Source organism: Ricinus communis, chromosome 1, assembly GCF_019578655.1.
Source record: "Ricinus communis isolate WT05 ecotype wild-type chromosome 1, ASM1957865v1, whole genome shotgun sequence".
Lineage (NCBI taxonomy): Eukaryota > Viridiplantae > Streptophyta > Magnoliopsida > Malpighiales > Euphorbiaceae > Ricinus > Ricinus communis.
Genome location: NC_063256.1, coordinates 6,379,498 through 6,399,602, shown reverse-complemented (window position 1 = coordinate 6,399,602; position 20,105 = coordinate 6,379,498). Strand labels below are relative to the sequence as shown.

The window sequence follows — 20,105 nt, the reverse complement described above, 5'->3', positions numbered from 1 at the left end:
TTTAAGAAGCATAAGAACCAAAATAGCAAGAAAAAGAGAGAGCTTCAGAAAATAAAAATATTTTCTAGCCATGGCGTCGCGGGAAAAAGCCAAAGCCACTCACTTGCACATTTAGTAGGAAAAAAAGAAAAGAAAAAGAAATAATATCTGTATGATTCCGTCAGGAGGAGGAAGTAGCCAAAGAGTGCCAGAAAAAGAAAGAAAAGAAAAGAAAAGGAAAGAGTACAAATAAAATAGGAAATTAATTATTTTTAGAACAAATTATAGTGTGGTGGCAAGAAAAGATTCTTTTAAGAAAAAAAAGTCAAACCAGTACAAGTGTTGAATTATTACTAGAAAATCCACTCTGGGTATGTCATTAGTGGCTTTCCTTTAACATCCTCGATCTTTCTAAAAACCCATCTTTATAATCTTTCCCTTACTACCTTTTCTTGAATTGGTTTGTATTTGGGTATTTCTAATTGTTTTGTAAGATCAGTCTTCCATTTCTCCTTGTTTCCTTAATCATAAGAAGACACCTCCATGGACCTTATCAGTCAGTGGCAGAGAAGTATTGCTGATTTCACAGCTTCTTTATATCGAGAGGTTAGTTTGTCATGTTTCATACAAATTTAAATATATATGAGTATAATTTATCTGATTTGTTTGTTAAAGATTGTATGGGAAGTGTTTTCTTGGCATATTATTAAAGCTAAAGATACAAATTTTTTGATGTGATATGATAGATATGATATGGGTACTCCTAACTTTGAATAATCTTCAAAGTTCCATTTTTTAGAGAAGTATTTTTGGGGTTTGTGGTGATGGGTTTTTGTTGGTTTTTGTAAAGGGATATGTGGATGATCAGTTTACTCAGCTGCAGAAGCTGCAAGATGAGAGCAGTCCTGATTTTGTGATGGAGGTTGCTTCTCTTTTCTTTGAAGATTGTGAGAAGCTTGTTAACAATATGGCCAGAGCTCTGTAAGTGTATTTTGTCCTTCAATTTCTTGGATTTGTTATATTAGATTGCTTAACTAATTTTGAAATAAGGTGATTGTTTAGGAAGAAGGAAATTTATTTGTTGAGATTTTTTGCTTAATTGGGCTGTTTCTTATATTTTCAGAGAACCACGGGCTGTGGATTTTAAACAGGTAGATTCTCATGTTCATCAATTGAAGGGCAGTAGTTCCAGGTATGTGTCATTTGTTGTTATAATTGTATTTTTATTCTTCCATTTGCGCATTATTTAATAATAAGACCATTAGGGAATTGATAATTGCTGCAACAAATGTTTCTAAGATGATGCTGTAAACTTTTTCGAAAGTATTGTCTAACAGGAAGGGGCGCTGCGGCGATAACATAATAGTCACAACCTACTGCCATGCTTTCTATTCTAAGTATTACGAAAATGATTAGATTTTCAGAGGTTGACTAAAATGATCAAATGCAACTAGCTAATGACTTGATTTTTTTTTTTTTTTGTCTGTCATGATAATATTGTCTAAGTTGAACTTTTACTTATTCATTTATTTATTTTCTTGCTTGTTTTTTTTCCCATAATGAATACACGAAATCATTACTTTCTATGCCTAACAGCATGGGTGCTGCAAGAATTAAAAATGTGTGCATCGCCTTCAGAACTTATTGCGAGTCTCAAGACCGTGAAGGGTGAGCTTGACTTAATACTCATTCTCATCATCATAATGTTCTTCTTCTTCTTCTTCTTCTTCTTCTTCTCCTCCTCCTCTCTTCCTTTTGTTTTTCTTTTTCCTCTTATTGCTATGTAAAATTCATATGGTTCATTCAATTTATACTTGTACCATCACAAACCTTTGTAATGCATTTAGAGAAAACCAAAAGAATATGTTCTGGCCAGACATTCAGAAGTTAGAAGTGTGGTCTTGAATAGAGGAAATCTTTTTCAATTTATTAAGCAGTTGCTAGTTTTGGAAAAATGATGCAGTTTTATGGATTCTTATTATGGAGTTTGTCTGTTTTAATTTTAAGATACAGTCATGTGAATCCAATGTGATTTGGCTGTGAAGGAATTTGATTGACTAAATAATGTTGGTGCAGGTGTTTGAGATGCCTCCAACAAGTGAACCAAGAGTATGCTCAATTGAAGATCAAGCTCCAAACTTTATTTCGCGTAAGTTAAAGAAACTATTTTAAAATTTGCTAGCAGTCCTAGGAAGATCCTCTAACATATGTTTTATCCTAGTGCAATTATTGCGATTGTTTAATATAACTTCATAACACTGAAAGTCCAACTTTGCTTGTCCACTGTGACATTTGTAACTTCATTTGATTAAGTTTGTGGTGTCTCATCCTGTTCTGTAAAGAAGGATTATGGGGAAATTCTCTTTACATTTTTCCTATTCTTTGGATCATAAGAACTCCTTGAGGTGGCTGCTTTGCTCCATTCTATGATTTATGCTTTTCACTTTTTTCCCCTCTTTTGGTTTGGTCACTGCAGCTGGAGCAACAGATTATTGCGGCAGGTGGAGCAATTCCTCTGATTCAATAAGTAATGTGACATAAACAGAGAGATCGAAAGACTGGTGTTAGTGAGACTCCTTTTATAGCTGCAGTTCTAGGTTTGAGCCTACTTTAACATCCTGAAAGCTTGTATGTCGGTGGAGCAACAATGTGAATAAGCATTTCTGTATCATGCTTCTGCAAAACTTTTAAGTTAATCTTGTTTGCCTTTTCAATTACCAAAATACATTACCTGAATAGGATGCCCTGTATTTCTAGTTTATGCTTCCTATTTGTCTCCAGGGTCATTCCCCCTTTAATACAAATCTATATGTAAAATTTAGTAAATGGGCATGATAGATGAATTGTACACAGCTGATATTTGAATGGTGCAATTGATGTAGTATCTGTTTTACTAACTTTATAAACATTGCTGTTAGTTTTTGCACATAATCCCAAGAGCAGAACAGATGAGACATGCCTTCTTAGCACTTGCGTGCACGCAGATTAATTATGGATGTGTACATCTCAAAAGAAAAAATATGGATGTGTGAAGTTGTTATTTCTATTTATTGCTTTGTGGTGAAAGGATAACATGATAAGGCTTCAGTCAGCTCACAAGAAGTTAATTTGGAAGCAGGAGTCAAGGGTGATAGTTAGCTGTCAATATCTAAGGTGGTGTCTGACCATGTTCTTGTAATTTTCTGAAATTTTGTAACTGTGGTCCTGAGATGATTGAGACTAATGTAAGGCTTGGCTGGTGGATGCGAGCTTTGCTATTGAAGTGGAAAGCTACCATGTTGCTTTCACTGCAGAATTTTATTGGGCATAGTAAATTCCTGATGGCGTATGTAGCTAGTGGAATTCCGATCAAGGTTTTCAGTTTTTGCTTGTGTGCTGTTAATAGTCTTTTAATAGAATGTACTCTTCCCCATGTGCAAGCTTTGTTAAAATAATCAGGGACAAAAAGAAGAAAGAAAGAGTGATCTTCTGGGGCATATGCAAACGTAATTGCTTTTAAATTGATCAAAATATGGATTCAACCCCATGCAGACTAGACCCAAGTAACTGCTTGGGTACCTTCTGTTCAGAAAAAAAGGACCCAATACTTGGCAACCTAATTTAGTGAACCCAATACTTAGCAACCTAATTTAGTGAAAGGGGCAAGAGTCCTGGGGGGTGTAAACAAATGATAAAACATAGACGTGACTCTAATTTTCTCTTTTCATTTGTTATTCAGTTAAGCAATCTATCTCTCTTATTATCCCTTATCACTGGAAAATTATTTTATGAATCGAACTAGTAAATTTAATCTTGTTACTTTGGAAATTGAACTTGTTAGTTCAAGTTTCATACGGGTATTGGATAGCCCAATAAATAACTCCCTCCTCAGGCATGTAGTTGGGATTATACTTGCCATTTTGTAGTGAAGTGAGAACCCAATTTAGTATTGTATGGTGCAAGATGCAATCGGCCGCTACCCTCCATAGCCATTGAGCCTTTATTGCACATGCCATCATCACTTCCCTTTCCCCTTAGCCTTAGGGTAAATGCAATACTCTTCTCCAAATAAACATAGCAGCTTCATAATAGTAAACCACCAATGCCTCTGTGTAGTTGTACCTCACACTCTAGGCAAAATAAAATCAGTACTTGCAAATATTTGTAATGACATTCCACCCAATAAATGCTTAGTGTCGGAATAAATTTATCTTAATGTATACCTTCTTCTTTTATGTCTATCAATAAAAAGGAATCACTGCATAACGAGTTTTAAGCTACAGTCATCGTGTTACAGTGCAGATTCTCGACTAATGACAAATAAATTAATGTAATGATGTTAAATCGATAAATAGAGTATGTAGAATGCCTAATTATGGTAAATCTTGGCTAAGGTGTGCTTATATGGGAGTACTCTTAGAAACTGTATCGTAAGCTAAAAGAAAAAAGAAGAGGTTGCATCGCAAAAGGAATAGCCATGGCTGGATGATAATGACAGAACAACTTAGGGAAATAACTGTCTATGTGCATGCATGCTGGTTATAGAAGCAAAGCAAAAGGAGAGTGCAAATTCCAAAAAGACCAACTTAGCTCTACCAAGGAGGATTGCCTAATGCTTTGTGTATTTATCACACCACACATGCATATGAATACGATGATTGATGAGAGTGGGTACTTTGGTTGTTGTGTTTGGTGCAATCAACCGCACTCATTTCCATGCAATTATTTAACAAAGTGGACCCAAATGGATGGTTTTAGTTAGGGCATTCTTTCATAAATATAAAAAAAAAAAAAGTTGAAAATATCATTTTTACTATTAATTTTTTATAAAAAAATACTGTAAATTGAAAAATTATTTTAAAAAATATGCTGGTATATCTTAGATATTAAAATTGTATATGTTATTAGTAATTTGGTATATATTTTCATAATTTTTATGATATTTGATATTTAGTATATATTTGACATATATTTAATATCAATTCAATAATATTAATTTGATTGCATGTCAAATAATTGAAGAACCGAATATATACGTAACTAGTATCTAAAATTATTCATTAGAAATATAATTTATTTTATATATAAATCATATTTATTTAAAAAGAGTCTAAAAATCATCATAAAGATAACTTTTTCTATAAATATACAGTAAAAAAATAATATATTAAATATGTATTGGATATATATATATATATATATATATATTAATTAAGAATTCTAAAACATGGTATACATTAAATATATATTTAGTATCCGCAACTATTTTAATTAATTTAGATTACATATTTATAAAAATAAAAAGATAAACTCTTAGGCAATATTATATATTACATTTATTTTATTATATGTTGGATATAAAATGTATACATTAGTTATATATTAGATATATGTTAGGTAACTTTTAATCAAAATCTCAATTTGTTTAACATGTTTTTATTCTGAAATTTAATTTCTTTTTCAGTAACAAAGATATAATATCAGTGTTTATTCAAAATAATAGAATATATTCAATTTATTTTAATAGATATTTCTTATATATAAGATACTAACTATATTTATATATTTATAAAAAAAACCACAAAAAAATTATAGTAAATAGTATATGTTATATAAATAATACCTGAAACTGTTTTTTGATTTATTGGTATATATACTTAGATATAAGTTTGGTCACTATTCAAAAAGTGTTACTAATTTCTTAGAACAAGTATATATCAAATATTATTAGTACAAAATATATTATCATTTAATTTATTAACCAACTTAAATGGTCATATTATTTCTTGTCTATACATAGTTAGCATCATTACAAAATAAAAAAATAAATTAAACTGAATAATTAACTAGCAAGTCTTGAATTAATGCTCTATGTCATCTCATTAATTTACTAGTTGTATAATAACCCACGTACTCTTTATTTGATCATCCAAGAAATGTATTGTTTCCTTCTCCTTATTTACTATATATTTCTAAATATAAAAATAAAAATAAAACAACAAGGTATGTACCACAACACATAAAATTTTCTAGCATATCAAAATAATAAAATTACAAATAAAATTTTATCTTTCTAAAATTGTATGAAAATAGTTACTATATACATATTTTGATATATATATATAACATATGTATTTTTTTAAATATAATATCAAACTCATAAACATCATACACATTACAACCATCACCAAAAATATAAAAAAAAATACTATTCAGAAATTCATCAAACACCTTAAATGTTCAAATATCAATTACAATAATCTATTTCTTTAAACATTTTAATGCTAAAAGGGTAAATCACATAAACTCATCCATACAAATCCACCCACTCCTAAAATCCATACAAACTCAATCTATAAAATTCTTTAGAGAATCGATGACATGAGGGGAGGATGGTTGTCTTTGTTAAAGGAGAGGCGACCGAGGAAAGAATAAGCATCGCCGAAATAAACAAATCGATGTCGATAATAAGTTGAGTTCTTTCAGATTCTACGACGATGCTAATTATTGTGTAAAAGTGTTGGTAATTTTCTTGTAGAAAAAAGAGAATATAGCTTTTTTGTAGACAATCCCATAAAAAAAGAAAAAAAAAAGAGTATTTTTGAATTGTTGATTGTATATATCTAAAAAAGAAAAAAAAAATCCATATAAATGATATTATTTAAAAAAGCCAGTATCTTTTGTAATTTCCCTTTTAATTAGTTCCCTAAATGAGCTTACAAACGTGTTGGAGTCTTTTTAAGCCTTAATTATAATGCAAATAAATCCGGAATGTTAACACCCTTTTCTTTTGAAAAGTGAAAATGCTAAAAGTCTTGATTAAGGTCTTCAAGGGAAAGAGTTATCCAATTTCTATAACAATGAGATGCTGTTTTCAATATTTTCAGTAATGGCGATATTTTTGCCTATTTAGATTGGAAAATTTTGTACATCCTCAACATATCCCCTATCCCTACTGCAGTATAAATCCGAAAAAGAATGTCCGGTCTCCTGTAATATTAGGACATCTACAAGCATAAACTTGCAAAAGAAAAAGGAAATGAATCTTTAGAAATGCACCCAGCCGAACTGCCATCTCCTCATATGAGTTTAAAAATGTACTATCAAATTAACCACCTTTCGTCTCCTCACCAATTTTTGTTGCTGACCTTTCAGTCAATCTTGTTTTTATTTCTATTCTTCAAACCAAGAAAAGAAGATTCTTTTTAACATTCAACACGTACCCATTAGCTTATAGTTTCTATTTTTTATTTTTAAAACAATCCTTCAAAATTTTTAGATATGAGAAACAAACCCATGATGGTCCACGCATAGATTTAATGGAGTTTATGTCATATAAGATGGACTGAAGTTCAGGCAAAAAGAATTTCTCATGGGGTTATTATAGATGGTTCGTCCTCTACTACGGTTCAGGCATAAGAAGCCAAACCAAATAAAAGAATATACACAAAAAGGCAAAGTATATTAATATTTACATTACCAAAATAAGCAGTAACGGTCCACAGATGCTTTATTACTCGTAACAAAAATGTTATATATATATATATTAATTAATAGCAACATGGAAATCCTTGAAAAGAAAAAAAAAAAAAAAAAAAGAACCCAGAATAACTACAATTCTCATAAATATCCACAAATCTTCTTCCTTTTATCATTCCCCTTAAATTTTAACCAAAATAATAAATCAATGAATTGAAAATAAAAATAGAACAAATTAAAAATAATCCCAAAATTTCCAACTTTACCCTTTCCACTCGCTGCACTGTGCTGTAGGTCTAGTCTTCTGCTTCCCAGCCTTCAGCGGGCATGGAGTCTGTACCGGCGGGACCATACAATTATACTGCAAACACAAAGAACTGCTCAATGGAATCTCAGCCGTTGGATTAATCTCAATCCCGGTTAAATAATTATGCTGCAAGTACAATATTTGTATACTCGCAGCCAATAACCGGTCCACGAAACTTCCTGGAACCTGACCCGTAAACCGGTTATTATTCAAGTACAAATTCTGTACGCTCGAAAACAAGGGCGATATCTGACCCGATAATCTGTTGTAACTGAGATCAACGGTCCCTATTATCACTTGATCACTGGGTTGAACCGGACCGCAAAACAAATTTCTCTGCAATTGAAGATTACTTATAGGATATGTAAAAACTCGACCCGGAATTCCACCCGTAAACTGGTTCATACTCAGGTCTAGATAGTTTAGCTGGTTTAACCGGTTTAATAACCGGTCCACTGGCCCACTCAGCCTGTTCCAAGCAAGAGAAAGGTATTGAACCGAAGGAGGGAGTGCATAGGGCGACAGTGAACCGGAGAGATCATTGTGTTTCAAATCGAGCCGAGTTAAGGTTTGGGATAGGAATGCAGGAACCGAACCGCTGAGACGGTTATGGCAGAGAATGACATTAGAGAGTTGTGGTATAGTACCGATTGAATGAGGAATAGGGCCGGTGAGTTGATTGTAGCTGAGATCAAGTGTTTTGAGATTGCGTAACTGGCCAAGAGATGCCGGAATCTCACCGGAGAGGAAGTTTCTACTAACGGCTAGAAAACGGAGGCCTTTTAGCTGAGAGAGAGATTGCGGGAGAGAACCGATTATTCTGCCAGGTACAATGGAGAGCTCAGCTAAAGCAGAAAGTTTACCGATAGCAGGGTCAAGGCGTCCGGTTAGACCAGATGAACCGGCTCTTGGATCGCCGAGATTAAGAGCGATGACTTTGTCAGCATCACAGTAGACACCAGCGAAGTTACAAGGATCGGAAGTGAAGTCCCAAGAAGTAAAGAAGTTGGAGCCAGGCATGTCCTCTAATGACTTTCTGATTGACTGTAGAGCCAAGAAATCCATTGGGTCTAAAATTGCATGCACTAATTGGAGTAGACATGTACCCAGCAAAATGTAGCCAGAGAATGTAGTTTTGATCAACTTGATGTTTCCCATTTTCGACGACGGGTGAAGCTAAGCGAAGAAGACAGTGGGAGTACGTGTGTGTATATATAGCTCGAGAAGAACTGCTTTTCCGTGAGTGAAGCGTGCCGATTTCTCGTGGGGGAATGGCGTGAAAGCTTTTAATGGCGAAACAACAATCAGCATCAAAAGATCGTGGCTTTGAAGAGAAGCAACAACATATGTTCTTTTTTCTTTTATTTCTTTCTCTTTCAAATCTTCTTCTTCAATCTTTGTTTCTCTCTCAAGAATTTTGCTATGGCTTCTCAAAGAAGATGGAAACTTAACTTACTTAAGTGGCTTCTCTATGTTCTGTACAAGCAACTAGTTTCTGTCTCTGTATGTGTGTGATTTACTGTTTATGATATTTTATTGATTATTTTCATTTTTCTAGTGTTAACTAATGTTCTTTTTTTGTTTCTGTACCGATGGTCACGTTCGGAGTCAAACGGTTGTCCGAGCCTCGAGTAGAAGTGTCGAGTGTGGGTGTTTTATTAGGTACGGGAGTGGTGCTTCGGATAGAGGGTCACGTGACGGAGAGGTTGGTTCCTAAAAAGGGAAGAAAGCTGTGTAGGATAGAGTGAACGAAGGTGGTATAGTATTGAATGTCACGGGCAAAGGATGGGTTGACACGTAAAGTTGAGAGTTGAGGTGTATTGAAAGAGAGAGCAGAAGCATGGCTTTCGTGAGCCCCGATGGATGCCAGCTCACAGTTCTCCATCAAATTGCTTCTTTGTCTTTTTACGTGGCTTTAAGGATTCCATCCATGTTTTTTGTGTTTCTGTTTTTTCCTTTAAAAGAAATTCACTGTTTCTTTATGAGATAAAAAAAACTTACTGTGAAGTTGTTATTATTATTAAAAAAGCTCTTATTTTTGACAGAATACTCAAGATTCAATATAAATGATAAGGAAACTACTCGATTAAATTATGATATGAGATAAATATTAACAACATTTTTAAAAATGCATAAAAAATCAAGATGCTAGTTAATTTATAGAATTTTAGAAAGATATGTATGCGAATTATTTCAATTTAATAAATGGGTTTTTTTGTTTTTTGTTTCTTTTTACTTATTCAGTCTCTGACGAGCCAGTAATTTAGCACTCAGCTGTTCCAAAATATGGACCTTTTATTTATACTCTTTCCATTTCTGTGTTTTAAGCTTTCCGACAGACCATTTTATTTTATTTCAAGTCTTGGACACCAAGCAAGAAGAAGGGACACATGCCCATATGGCAGCCGATCACACAATTAAGTTAAGCTTTCAGACAAACCTTTTCTTTTTGTTTCTGATTGTAGTAAGAACCCGTCTCTTCATAACTTGAACTGCTAATTTGTAATTACAGAATAGGAACCAAGTCAATTAGTTTTTCTTTTTGATATAGTCAAATAGTTTAATTATTTTGTAAAGACATTCTCAATTACTTATCATCACATAATTGGTAGATTTTGTTGCTAATAAAATTAGCTAGGGAAGAAAGAATTAGATATACATATATATTAATGCATTATTTACTAATTAAGAAGTGGAGATAATTGGGATTTTGAGTCTCCTTATTTATAATCTACAAAAATTAGTTAGTAAAAAATAAAAATAAATGATGCAATATATTGTCCGACTCATAAACAATTTAAATAATTATATGTTGCAATTAATTAACAGGTCTGAATGTTTACATTATTTTAAAAGTTATAATTCTAATAATATATATTAATTTTTAAAATAATAAATAAGAGAACCGCTAGTAATAATGCTTGTATTACATCTTTCATAAGGAAAAAATTCAAATAAATAAATAGTGTATGATTTTGTTGTTGATTTTACTTCCCTCGTTGTTTTTTTTTTTTTTTCTTTAAATGATCTGGAAAGGGAAAATCATGGAGATGGTCCTATGCTTTATCATCAGCTTTATAAATGCACGGGCCTGATTGTAAGATCACCATTTAAGGACAGCTGCATCTCCGAACTATCATTCATTCCCCATTTGCGACTACTAGGAGACATATCCTTCTCCTACCCCTAATTTATTCATTAATTTAGCCTCAATTACCATAATTCGACATGAACATAACTTATTAATACTCGACATCATTTTAATAAACCCATGTTTCCAATCTCTGAATGAAAGAATTTTGCATCTTCAGGAATGAACATAACTTAGGCTTGGCAAAATGGAGGGAATCACTTGTATTCTCCTAGTTTAGTTAAGTATGATTATGTTAAAGAAAAATGGGATTAGGTGGGACTGGGAAACATAAAGTTTTTAAGCACATGCAAAGCAAATTCCTGTCCTTTGCTAGGGGTGGTCAGGTCAATCTCATAGCTATTACTTCCTTTTTTTTTTAACTGGGTTCTTGTCTTGGTTTAGTTGGGGGCTTCCCAGTTGGCAATCTGTCAAAACTTGAAAAAAAGGTCTAAAATCCCACTTCCAATCATAACCACTTTTCTTATTTTAGGTCAAACACTTTAATTTTTCTTTTCTTTTCTTTTTTATCCTTGGTTCTTTCTTTTCCCCCTTTTAACTGCTCGTCTCTGTGTTCTTGTATCTCTCTTTCACAAGAAGCATCAGCTAGTAGGACAATGGAAGAAAAGATGTTACTTAGACCAAATGAATCAATCATCTTGATTTACATAAAAATACAAACCAACCTCGATTAGTTTATAGAGGTTTTACAAATATGTTATTAATATGTTGCTTAAGACACAAAATTTGGGTTGTTACGATTTTACATCATAAAAGTTAAATGGTAAAATATTCTAAAGTGGACGGAACTTTAGTTAACATCCTGCTTTTGCTTTGTTGAAATTTGAACAGTGAGATATGTTTCTAAAGTGGCATTAGACTAAAAGCAGAGTGTTTCCATTAGGTAGTTGGCTACAACTTTGTGTTAAACTATGGGTTACAAAACTTCTTTTCTCAGGCGTTAAGTAGGGGCCCTCAAATCTGATATCTTTATTGTGTTGCTTCTTCTTTCAAAAGGGTTCCTAATTAACCCAATCTTTAAGGCTCTTGCAGCAATTAAAGGTGCTCATTGATTAAGCAATTATTCCAGGTCGTAAATAATGTTTCTTGGTAATGGGCCAATTGTTAATGTCCCTGTGGGCTTTCTAATGATTCCATGCTATATAGAGCTTTCAAGTTCTACCCATTACCCAATTATTTTTCTTGCTTCACAATGACAGGGACCCCATTTTTAAGCACTGAGAGAGTAATAAACACTGCATCTTCAAGCAGACATAATGATTGATACATTGCTTTGCTCTTTGTTTCAGGAATTATTTTCTTCCCTTCCCAACCCAAAATTAGATTGCTTGTCTTTTTTTCTTTTTTTTTTTTAAAGAAAAGAAACTGTCTCCTCAGTAGAATTTACATTTTATACACATATGAGCAATATACTTCAATAATGCTTATTATTAATACTTCTATGCTGATTTATCAATTATGTGGGATATTAATGTACTTTTGTTCGTTATACTAAGTTAATATATTTGATCTAGTTAAAGATAAACTATATTAATACCGGAACTAAAAAGAAAAACAAATGAAATATCTTGCTTGTAATCTAACTTTAACCAGTAAAATGAGCATAACTTTTATCAACTGAATCAACAATGACAATAGAGAAATTCATCTGTCACGGGACGAAAAAAAGACGTTACTTATCCCAATACAAACATGTCATGCAAGCACTCATCCTTTTTATTAATGTATATACTGGCTGAACGTCATAGATTAATTTATCATAATTGACCTCATTTAAAAGTGGCTAAGAAATTTCTTTGGGAGTTACACAATGGTTAGAACAAAATTATACATAAAAATGAGTCGCTCCAGTGATATGTTGTGAAAAAGAACCAGCTCAAAAGACTATTAGGTAGTCTCCAAAATATAAATATATATATATATAGAGAGAGAGAGAGAGAGTAAAAACATAGCAAAAAATAGCTAACAATCTGTTCAAGAATTGGGTTCATGGTAGGCAAGCACCACTCATCAGTCGTGCATGCATGGCTTCCTCTATATCCACTCTCTCCACACAAGTAGTCATCGGTCAGTGGCTGACTTTCAAGTATTGGAACAGAAAATCTCTATCTCATCTGTATAATCCCCTTACCATTATTCAAGTTTCTGCACACAGAAGATCATAATGAGAGATGCTGGTGGTAGGATAAGGTTTCTCCCTTTCTATTCTAACGCGAGAAACTAAAGATAAAGAGAAACTCTGCATAAATTTAAATCTAACTCAATTCCAGATTTATTTGTTAAGCTCCAACTCTATTTTATAATACATTCAAACTTGATTTACCTCCATATAACTACTCCATAGAAAATTGTTGAATTTTGATAATATATTTGATACCTGAATTAGTACAGATATATTAACATATAAAATAATAAAAATTCAATTAAACTCGTAAATTAATCAGTTCAAATAATCAAGCTCCATTTATCCAGTGCACTGAACGCCTTCTTGCATATTTTGCAAATAATCATTCTTTAGCCTTATTTTTTTTTTCTTTATTCACCATTTTGTCAGTTATATGCATGCTTATTTATTTATTTGTCATAATCATTATTATTAGAAGGTAAAACTAGATTACAATGAACAAATATATTTTTATGTGTGTTTATTATGAGAAAAAGACTAATTAAACTCAGAGAAAAGATTAATTTCTCGGTTTACTTAAAAAAGAAAAAAAAAACCCAGTAATCAAATCAATAAAACTAAACTATACAGTGGTTTGAGCTTCGTTTTATATATATATATATATTAAAAAAACAAAAGGTTTATTGAGTGCTTTGGAAGTTTGAGGTAATAGATGGTCCAGGCGCATCCCATCCCTAGTACTAGTAGTTACGATTGATCGACTATAGATTACATTCGAATTATTGGACAGGTGTTCGGCTGGTGGTAGCCAGTAGGCCTGCAAGAAAAAATTGATGATTAATGGTTAATAGTTAATGCAAGAGAATGCAAGTTTATGATTGATGCACATTCTGGAATTATGATTTCTTTGTTTTTATTTTGGTCGGACTTGGTATAAAAGAAAAAAGAAAATAAATAAATAAATCGAACAGTGGTCAATTAGGAATTGCTTGAAGTCCAAAACTGAGCAAGAGATCACACCATTGCTTGTCATTTTGGTGAAGTGCAGAGACATTTGCCTAACTTATCCTAATTAGAATCAAATGAAACCTTAGTACCTCCAAATATGAAATGATGTTTCAGTGAAATTTTAATTATTTATCTTTTGTGGGTATTAATCCATTCATAAATTTAATATGTACTTCAACTTTCCAACTTAAAGCATGCAAATTGACACAAAACAAATATAGGAAGAATAAGAATTGGATTCGGAATTTCATAAGATGCTTCAGTATCTATAAATCATCACTTTGGAGGTTATTTATGCACAACTCGGGCCTTGAAGTGATATAACAATGAATTATTCATACTACATATGCTAATTACATATTTTATTTGAATGTGGATCAAACATGAATCACTGCTTAAACAACATATATTTACTAGAGGGCACCATAAACAGATAGTCGCCATGATATATCAAGATTTCTTTCAGTAAAATTGTCGTCTCCTGATTCTCTTCTTGGCCGCAGGAATTGGAGCTTCTCCATTTCCAGGAAATTCCCATTTCACCACATCCCCATCCCAAGAAGAGCTAATGAGCATTGGATAATCAGGGTGCCAACTACAATCTCTTACAGGTGATTTATGATGTTTGAGTACTCCAACTTGTGCTCCAGTCACCTGCACAAGCATTGATGCAAGAACATCAGAAAATTTGGTTGGTTAAAAAAAAAAAAAAAAAATCCTACTTTAACTCGAAGCTTATTTCAGAATATTCATAAACATCTAAAACTTGCACTTATTTTGTATAACAATGTTTCTATATTATTGAAAAAGTTCATATTTCTGCAAGTATCATGCCAACAGGTGATCTCTGTGCCCTTTCGTGCGAGAAACAAATGACTCAGTCAAGACCATTTTATGCTTCACCAATGACCCATTATAAAGCAACAATTAAATTTGTAATCATATATGGAGATTACAATATACAGATCAACGCGAAATAACAGTAGATTTGGATACTTACCAAGTCATATATATAAACACAAGAATCATGAGAGCCAGTATATATATACTTTTGGCCAGTGCTGCAAGGATATCAAAGAAAATGGAATTATTATGAAGTCTATGGTTTGGACTAATATCTAGATTACCAAATTGGTTAGCAATAATCACGATAGATAATAACAAGTTAAAAAAATGTCGAGCCAGATAATACTACTACATATTTAGGAGGAAGCATGTCGAATAAAATTAGGTTTCTCAGTCTTGGACTAGCATTTGTTGAATCACTTCCGAAATACTAAGTGACAACAATCCAACTAGTATTCAGAGAATGAGAAAAAGAATGTTAATACTTACCTGTACGTTGGGGAAAAGTAGCAGCGAATAAGAGTACGCAAGACTGAGTGACCACTATATGTAGCCACAGATTGATCACCTGGGTGCTTCAGATCTTTTGCCTGAGGTGGATAGTCCATCCATCTGTAGTCCCATTCATAATTCCTAAGCCCAGCATTGCTGAAGAAGGAAAAAATGCAATAGCTTGTATATAAGGATTCTGAATAATGTCCAGACTGAACGTTATTTTAGACTATTTCAGATGACTCAATTTAATTTAACACTCTTGTTTGTGATCATGCAATGCAAATATCAAAGAAGTGATGCAAATCTGAGAGAAGACATGAATGGAAACATGCACTACATCGTCAGGTCACACTTCCAAAAAAGCAAAAAATTAAAAAGACATAGAGCAACATTGCACATAAAGAAAGCTTACCAAGTAGCATTAGAAGCCATTTTGCGAATATCCCAAAGTTTGATTGTCTGATCTTTACCATTAGATATAAGATATCGACCATCTCCACGGCTGTCCAGAAACGTGATGCCTTCTAGATGTCCTACAAGGACTCCTGCTGGCTTTCCTCTCGCGATAAAGCAACGCCTATCCCACACCTATACAATATTCAGTGTATTTTCTACTCATATAAGGATATGGGATCCAGTAACGAGAAATGCAAAATAAAAAACATTGATCTCCAGTTCTATTCCAGTCAAAAGTTAAGGAGATTCTATTAATTTGTTTATGCTGATAACTTGATCATGATACCAGAACATGGAGATGAAAAGGGTGCTACGACCCTACATTAATGAATATTCTGGCACAACTATAAAGCTATTGCACAGACATGGAGGAACGCCATATAATCCCAATTCTAAATACACTAATGCCAATTCTCTTGCTACCCATAAAGCATGAATCAAAACTTTTGAGTTTATCTGATGTAAAATAGGTAATTTTGCTTCGAAATACACAACGGGGAAAGCAAACTTATGCAGTTAGTTTGTATCTTAATAGCGATGATATCTACCGAGTATGCTGTAAAGATGACTATGTAAAAGATTTCAGTTCAGCAAAACCTTATCAAACTACTCAACAACCAAGAAATAAATTTGACGACTAGTTTGTGGTGAACATAAATCCTTGAAGATGTAAATTACATCAAAACCAAAATTTAGAAGTATGAATGTACAAAGAACATAACTTCTCCAGAACTTTGAGTGCAAGAAATTATCTTACCTTACAGAGATTATCATCACTTCCAGAATATATAAGATGGCCACTTTCATCAGCAAAACAAACAGTGTTAACATCAGACTGCAGCATTTAGAAAGAAATGATTAGAAATTTTACATATCCACATTCCAACTTAAAAATAAGCAACCCATAGAAACCACATGAGAGAGAGAGACGACAGGGGACAGGACACTCAAATTTGACCAGATAAAGTAAATGGAATATCCTATAATCCAACCAGTCCAACTTCTTATTTATACAAAATGATTACATTTACCCCCTCTCTAGGCCTCTTAGCTGTCACATTTCTCCCTTCAACCAAATTAAAGATTTATACCATTTGATGCTAAAGAATAGCTAGGTGAATAAATGGGCAGTATAAAGCCCATATAACCAGAATCACAATTAACTGCAACTCAAAGCTAGAGCTCTCAACCGAATGAATCTTAGACTGTAAAGTACGAAGGCAAATTATTATACAATACACACAAATTTTTCAGACATAAAAGGTACAAGTTAGAAGTGTGCAAACTGTTTCACTATTACAAAAAAGTATCAAATGTCTTCCTCAGTAATTTAACATGTATGCTGGCCAGCAGATATTACTGCCTCTTGCTTTTCAATTATTTTCTTTGAATGCTAAGTTAAAATCTTAAACCTGAGGTCTACTCTGGCACACTATCTCATTTACCAATTGGGATAGACACCAAGAGCTGATTTTTCTAACTCCTAGGTTTAGATTACATTACACAGTCACCCATTACTTAAAGTAGGAATTACAGAAAGCATGTGCAGAATAAATGTATTGAAAATGTTATCTGAGCAGAAAATAATTAAGCCATCAATTACACAACATAGACTTAGACTCATAAGATGCCTATCAGGATTGTGAACATACAACATGTGCTAAAATTCGTAGTGACAGCTTATTTGCTTCAAGGTCATAGACATATATTGAGTCATCACTACTTCCTGCCACAAGTTCTCGCCCATCATTAGAAAATTTCACAGAGAAGATTCCGAAAGAATAGCCCCCATCATCTTCAGCAGAAAAGTCCAAGCCCTCGTGAATCTCCTGCGAGTGCAAACCACATGGACTTCAATTGTGAGTCAATTTCAAAAATAAACTTAAAAGTAAAGTAAGATCAATCAGACTAAACAAATCCTTGAATTAAGCTAAAACAATGGGGCTTCACCATTGCCACTGGGTTATGACATGCACCTCAAGGCATAAAGGAACCTATATAGCCCTTGCACCCCACTTCAGAGTTAAGACGGATAATATCTCAAGCAAGTAGCAACCAATCTGCATCAATAATAATGTATACCGTGATGTTTTTAAGTGACTCCATTGCTGCAGACCCGACATCAACAATATGGACAATTGGTGACATGCTGGTATATACCTGCAAAGGCAAACTAATTTTTTATTGAGAAATAGGTCAAGAATAATGGTTTACAGGGTTCAGACCACTAAAAAACCATTCAGATGCATAAACTCACAAGATGGCGCTGGTCTGGTGAAAGAGATGTATCAGTAACTGTCCATCGCAAGCTTTTGGCAAGGATGTTCTTCTGAACTTTCCAGCCTCTGTCCACATTATATATTCTAATATGGCTTCCCTGAAATGAACATTTTGTTAATAAATATCATAAATGCAATTCAATGAGAGTACAGTAATCTGGAAGTCTATATGCTCCAGCAACACACTGTCCATTTGCAAAACCCAGTACCAATACAAACTGTAAACTGAATACCTGAAACCCAGCAACGAATAGAGAACCATCAGATGAGAATTGTGAGACATAGGCCCGACTAGTCATCTGGTCAATAAGCCAAGGACCATTGACTGGCAGATACCTGCCAAGCATATGACAACGATCAGCAGCAGAGAACCTTCCCCTTCCTGAATAATTACCTTCTCGACCTGCCAACATCTTAACTGTAGAAACAGGCAACTCTCGCTTCCCAGGTATCACTTCGGCCAGCCGTTGATGGGGCCTCGATTTCAAATTTGTGGCAAGGGAAATTTCATGATCTAAATTATGCAATGATTTGTTGGACCTCTGACCATTACCAATTTCATTATTGGTCTTACCTCCATCACAATTTTCAGAATCAATCTCCAGTCTACTCATAGCATAACCCATTTCGTTTATTGAAGCCCAACCAGAAATAAAATACATTTTATTTCATACCAACCAGAAGATTTTACATAGGAGGAGCTTTCATAATACTTCCAAGACTTCAATCAGATTAATTTCGGTATCAGTAATGAAAATCCTGCAAGAATAAAAGTTTAAGTCAAGAAGAAAGAATTTCAATTGAAGACAATCCATATCTCATTTCATTTAAATTCATAGATTAGCAGGTAGGATAATTCAATCAAAACAATTCAGTAGCCCTAATTTAACTGCTAACAGACATGATCAACCACAATTCAGCTATAATTAGCTCATAAAATCAGTAAATAAATCACACATGAATCATGTGAAAAATTATTTTGTCGAAAGTTTGGTAAGACAATCAGCTTACTAATACCAAGAGCTTCTTTTGACTCCTTTACCCTCAAAAGCACAAATTACCAAGCATATTCAACAAGTTTTCAACATGAAACTGGAGTAAACAGTAAACAGGAATCACTAGCATTAACTTAAAATTAATCATCTCTCAAACGAAAACGTCAAAAAGGTACATGCTTTACTATTCAAAAAATTGCGAACTATACATAGGATAAGTGAAGCTTATCGCAGCATAAAAAGTTCAAAATCCAACCATTTCAAAAACTGAACAAGGGAAAAAAGAAAAGAAAGAAAAAGAAGTACATACACTGATTTAATTACTTGTAGCAAAACTTCAAATAAAAAAAAGTTAAGTGCCAGAAAATCATGAAGAAGAAGATCGAGAGGATGTTTTCTTTTCCACGTAGAGTAAGACAGACACTCACCTCTTGGTAGCTAGCTAAGGATATTGTCAATTCGGTGCATAATAGTTTATATATTTATATGTATTCGTTCCTAAATTGTTGGTTATTGGAGTGAGAACGGGTACACTGATCTTATGGACGGAAATGATTGAATGCGTTGAACTTACTAGGAACTGTTTTGTAGTCTCTCAGCATTGTTCGTTGATTTATGCGGAATCGGTTTTTATGGTCTATGCATCTAACGGTTTGACTCTATGTTACGTCGCTTTTGCCTCCGTGGCTTCTACATTTGGCCTTTGTGATCGTGAATACTATCTTGATACATCAGCAGCTAATGTACTTTAGCTATATCAGCAATATATCCCCATGGATAAGGAAAGGTGAAGTATATTAGGCAAAATGGATATTTGAGTTTCTGAATGCGGTGGATTTAATATTTTAATTTTTAATCTAATTTAACAGATATTTTAATTTTATTACTTTTAATATTTAAATATTTTTAATTTTTAATTTAATCAGTTATATATATTTAAATTTTATTTTTAATATATTTAAACACATTTTCGTAGAATATATATGGCTTTATTGAATGAGAATGC

At 33.1% G+C, this 20,105-nt stretch overlaps 3 protein-coding genes across 5 annotated transcripts; 1 reads left to right on the top strand and 2 right to left on the bottom strand.

Moving 5' to 3' along the window:
* LOC8285833 (histidine-containing phosphotransfer protein 3) lies at positions 1-2,876 on the top strand. The gene is made up of 6 exons (XM_002524728.4): positions 1-585; positions 830-960; positions 1,103-1,171; positions 1,576-1,647; positions 2,056-2,128; positions 2,456-2,876. The coding sequence occupies exons 1-6, from the start codon at positions 523-525 to the stop codon at positions 2,504-2,506; spliced, it is 459 nt and encodes a 152-aa protein (XP_002524774.1). The 5' UTR covers positions 1-522; the 3' UTR covers positions 2,507-2,876.
* A 4,535-nt stretch (positions 2,877-7,411) lies between these two features.
* LOC8285832 (LRR receptor-like serine/threonine-protein kinase ERL2) lies at positions 7,412-9,341 on the bottom strand. Its single transcript, XM_002524727.4, has one exon. It carries the CDS (start codon positions 8,900-8,902, stop codon positions 7,700-7,702), a length of 1,203 nt encoding a protein of 400 aa, XP_002524773.1. The 5' UTR covers positions 8,903-9,341; the 3' UTR covers positions 7,412-7,699.
* Positions 9,342-14,246: 4,905 nt separating this feature from the next.
* LOC8285831 (LEC14B protein) lies at positions 14,247-19,659 on the bottom strand. 3 transcript variants are annotated; one of them, XM_015722752.3, is made up of 10 exons: positions 19,528-19,659; positions 18,338-18,863; positions 18,083-18,202; positions 17,908-17,985; positions 17,478-17,654; positions 16,583-16,660; positions 15,782-15,957; positions 15,364-15,522; positions 15,029-15,089; positions 14,247-14,682 (listed from the first exon to the last, which is right to left on the bottom strand). In XM_015722752.3, exons 2-10 carry the CDS (start codon positions 18,764-18,766, stop codon positions 14,491-14,493), a joined length of 1,470 nt encoding a protein of 489 aa, XP_015578238.1. In that variant the 5' UTR covers positions 18,767-18,863; positions 19,528-19,659; the 3' UTR covers positions 14,247-14,490. The 3 variants fall into 3 exon arrangements, with proteins under 3 accessions (XP_015578238.1, XP_015578237.1, XP_048233266.1); XM_015722751.3 differs by having other exon boundaries at positions 19,410-19,546; XM_048377309.1 differs by lacking the exon at positions 19,528-19,659 and adding an exon at positions 19,309-19,329.
* Positions 19,660-20,105: the final 446 nt, after the last annotated feature.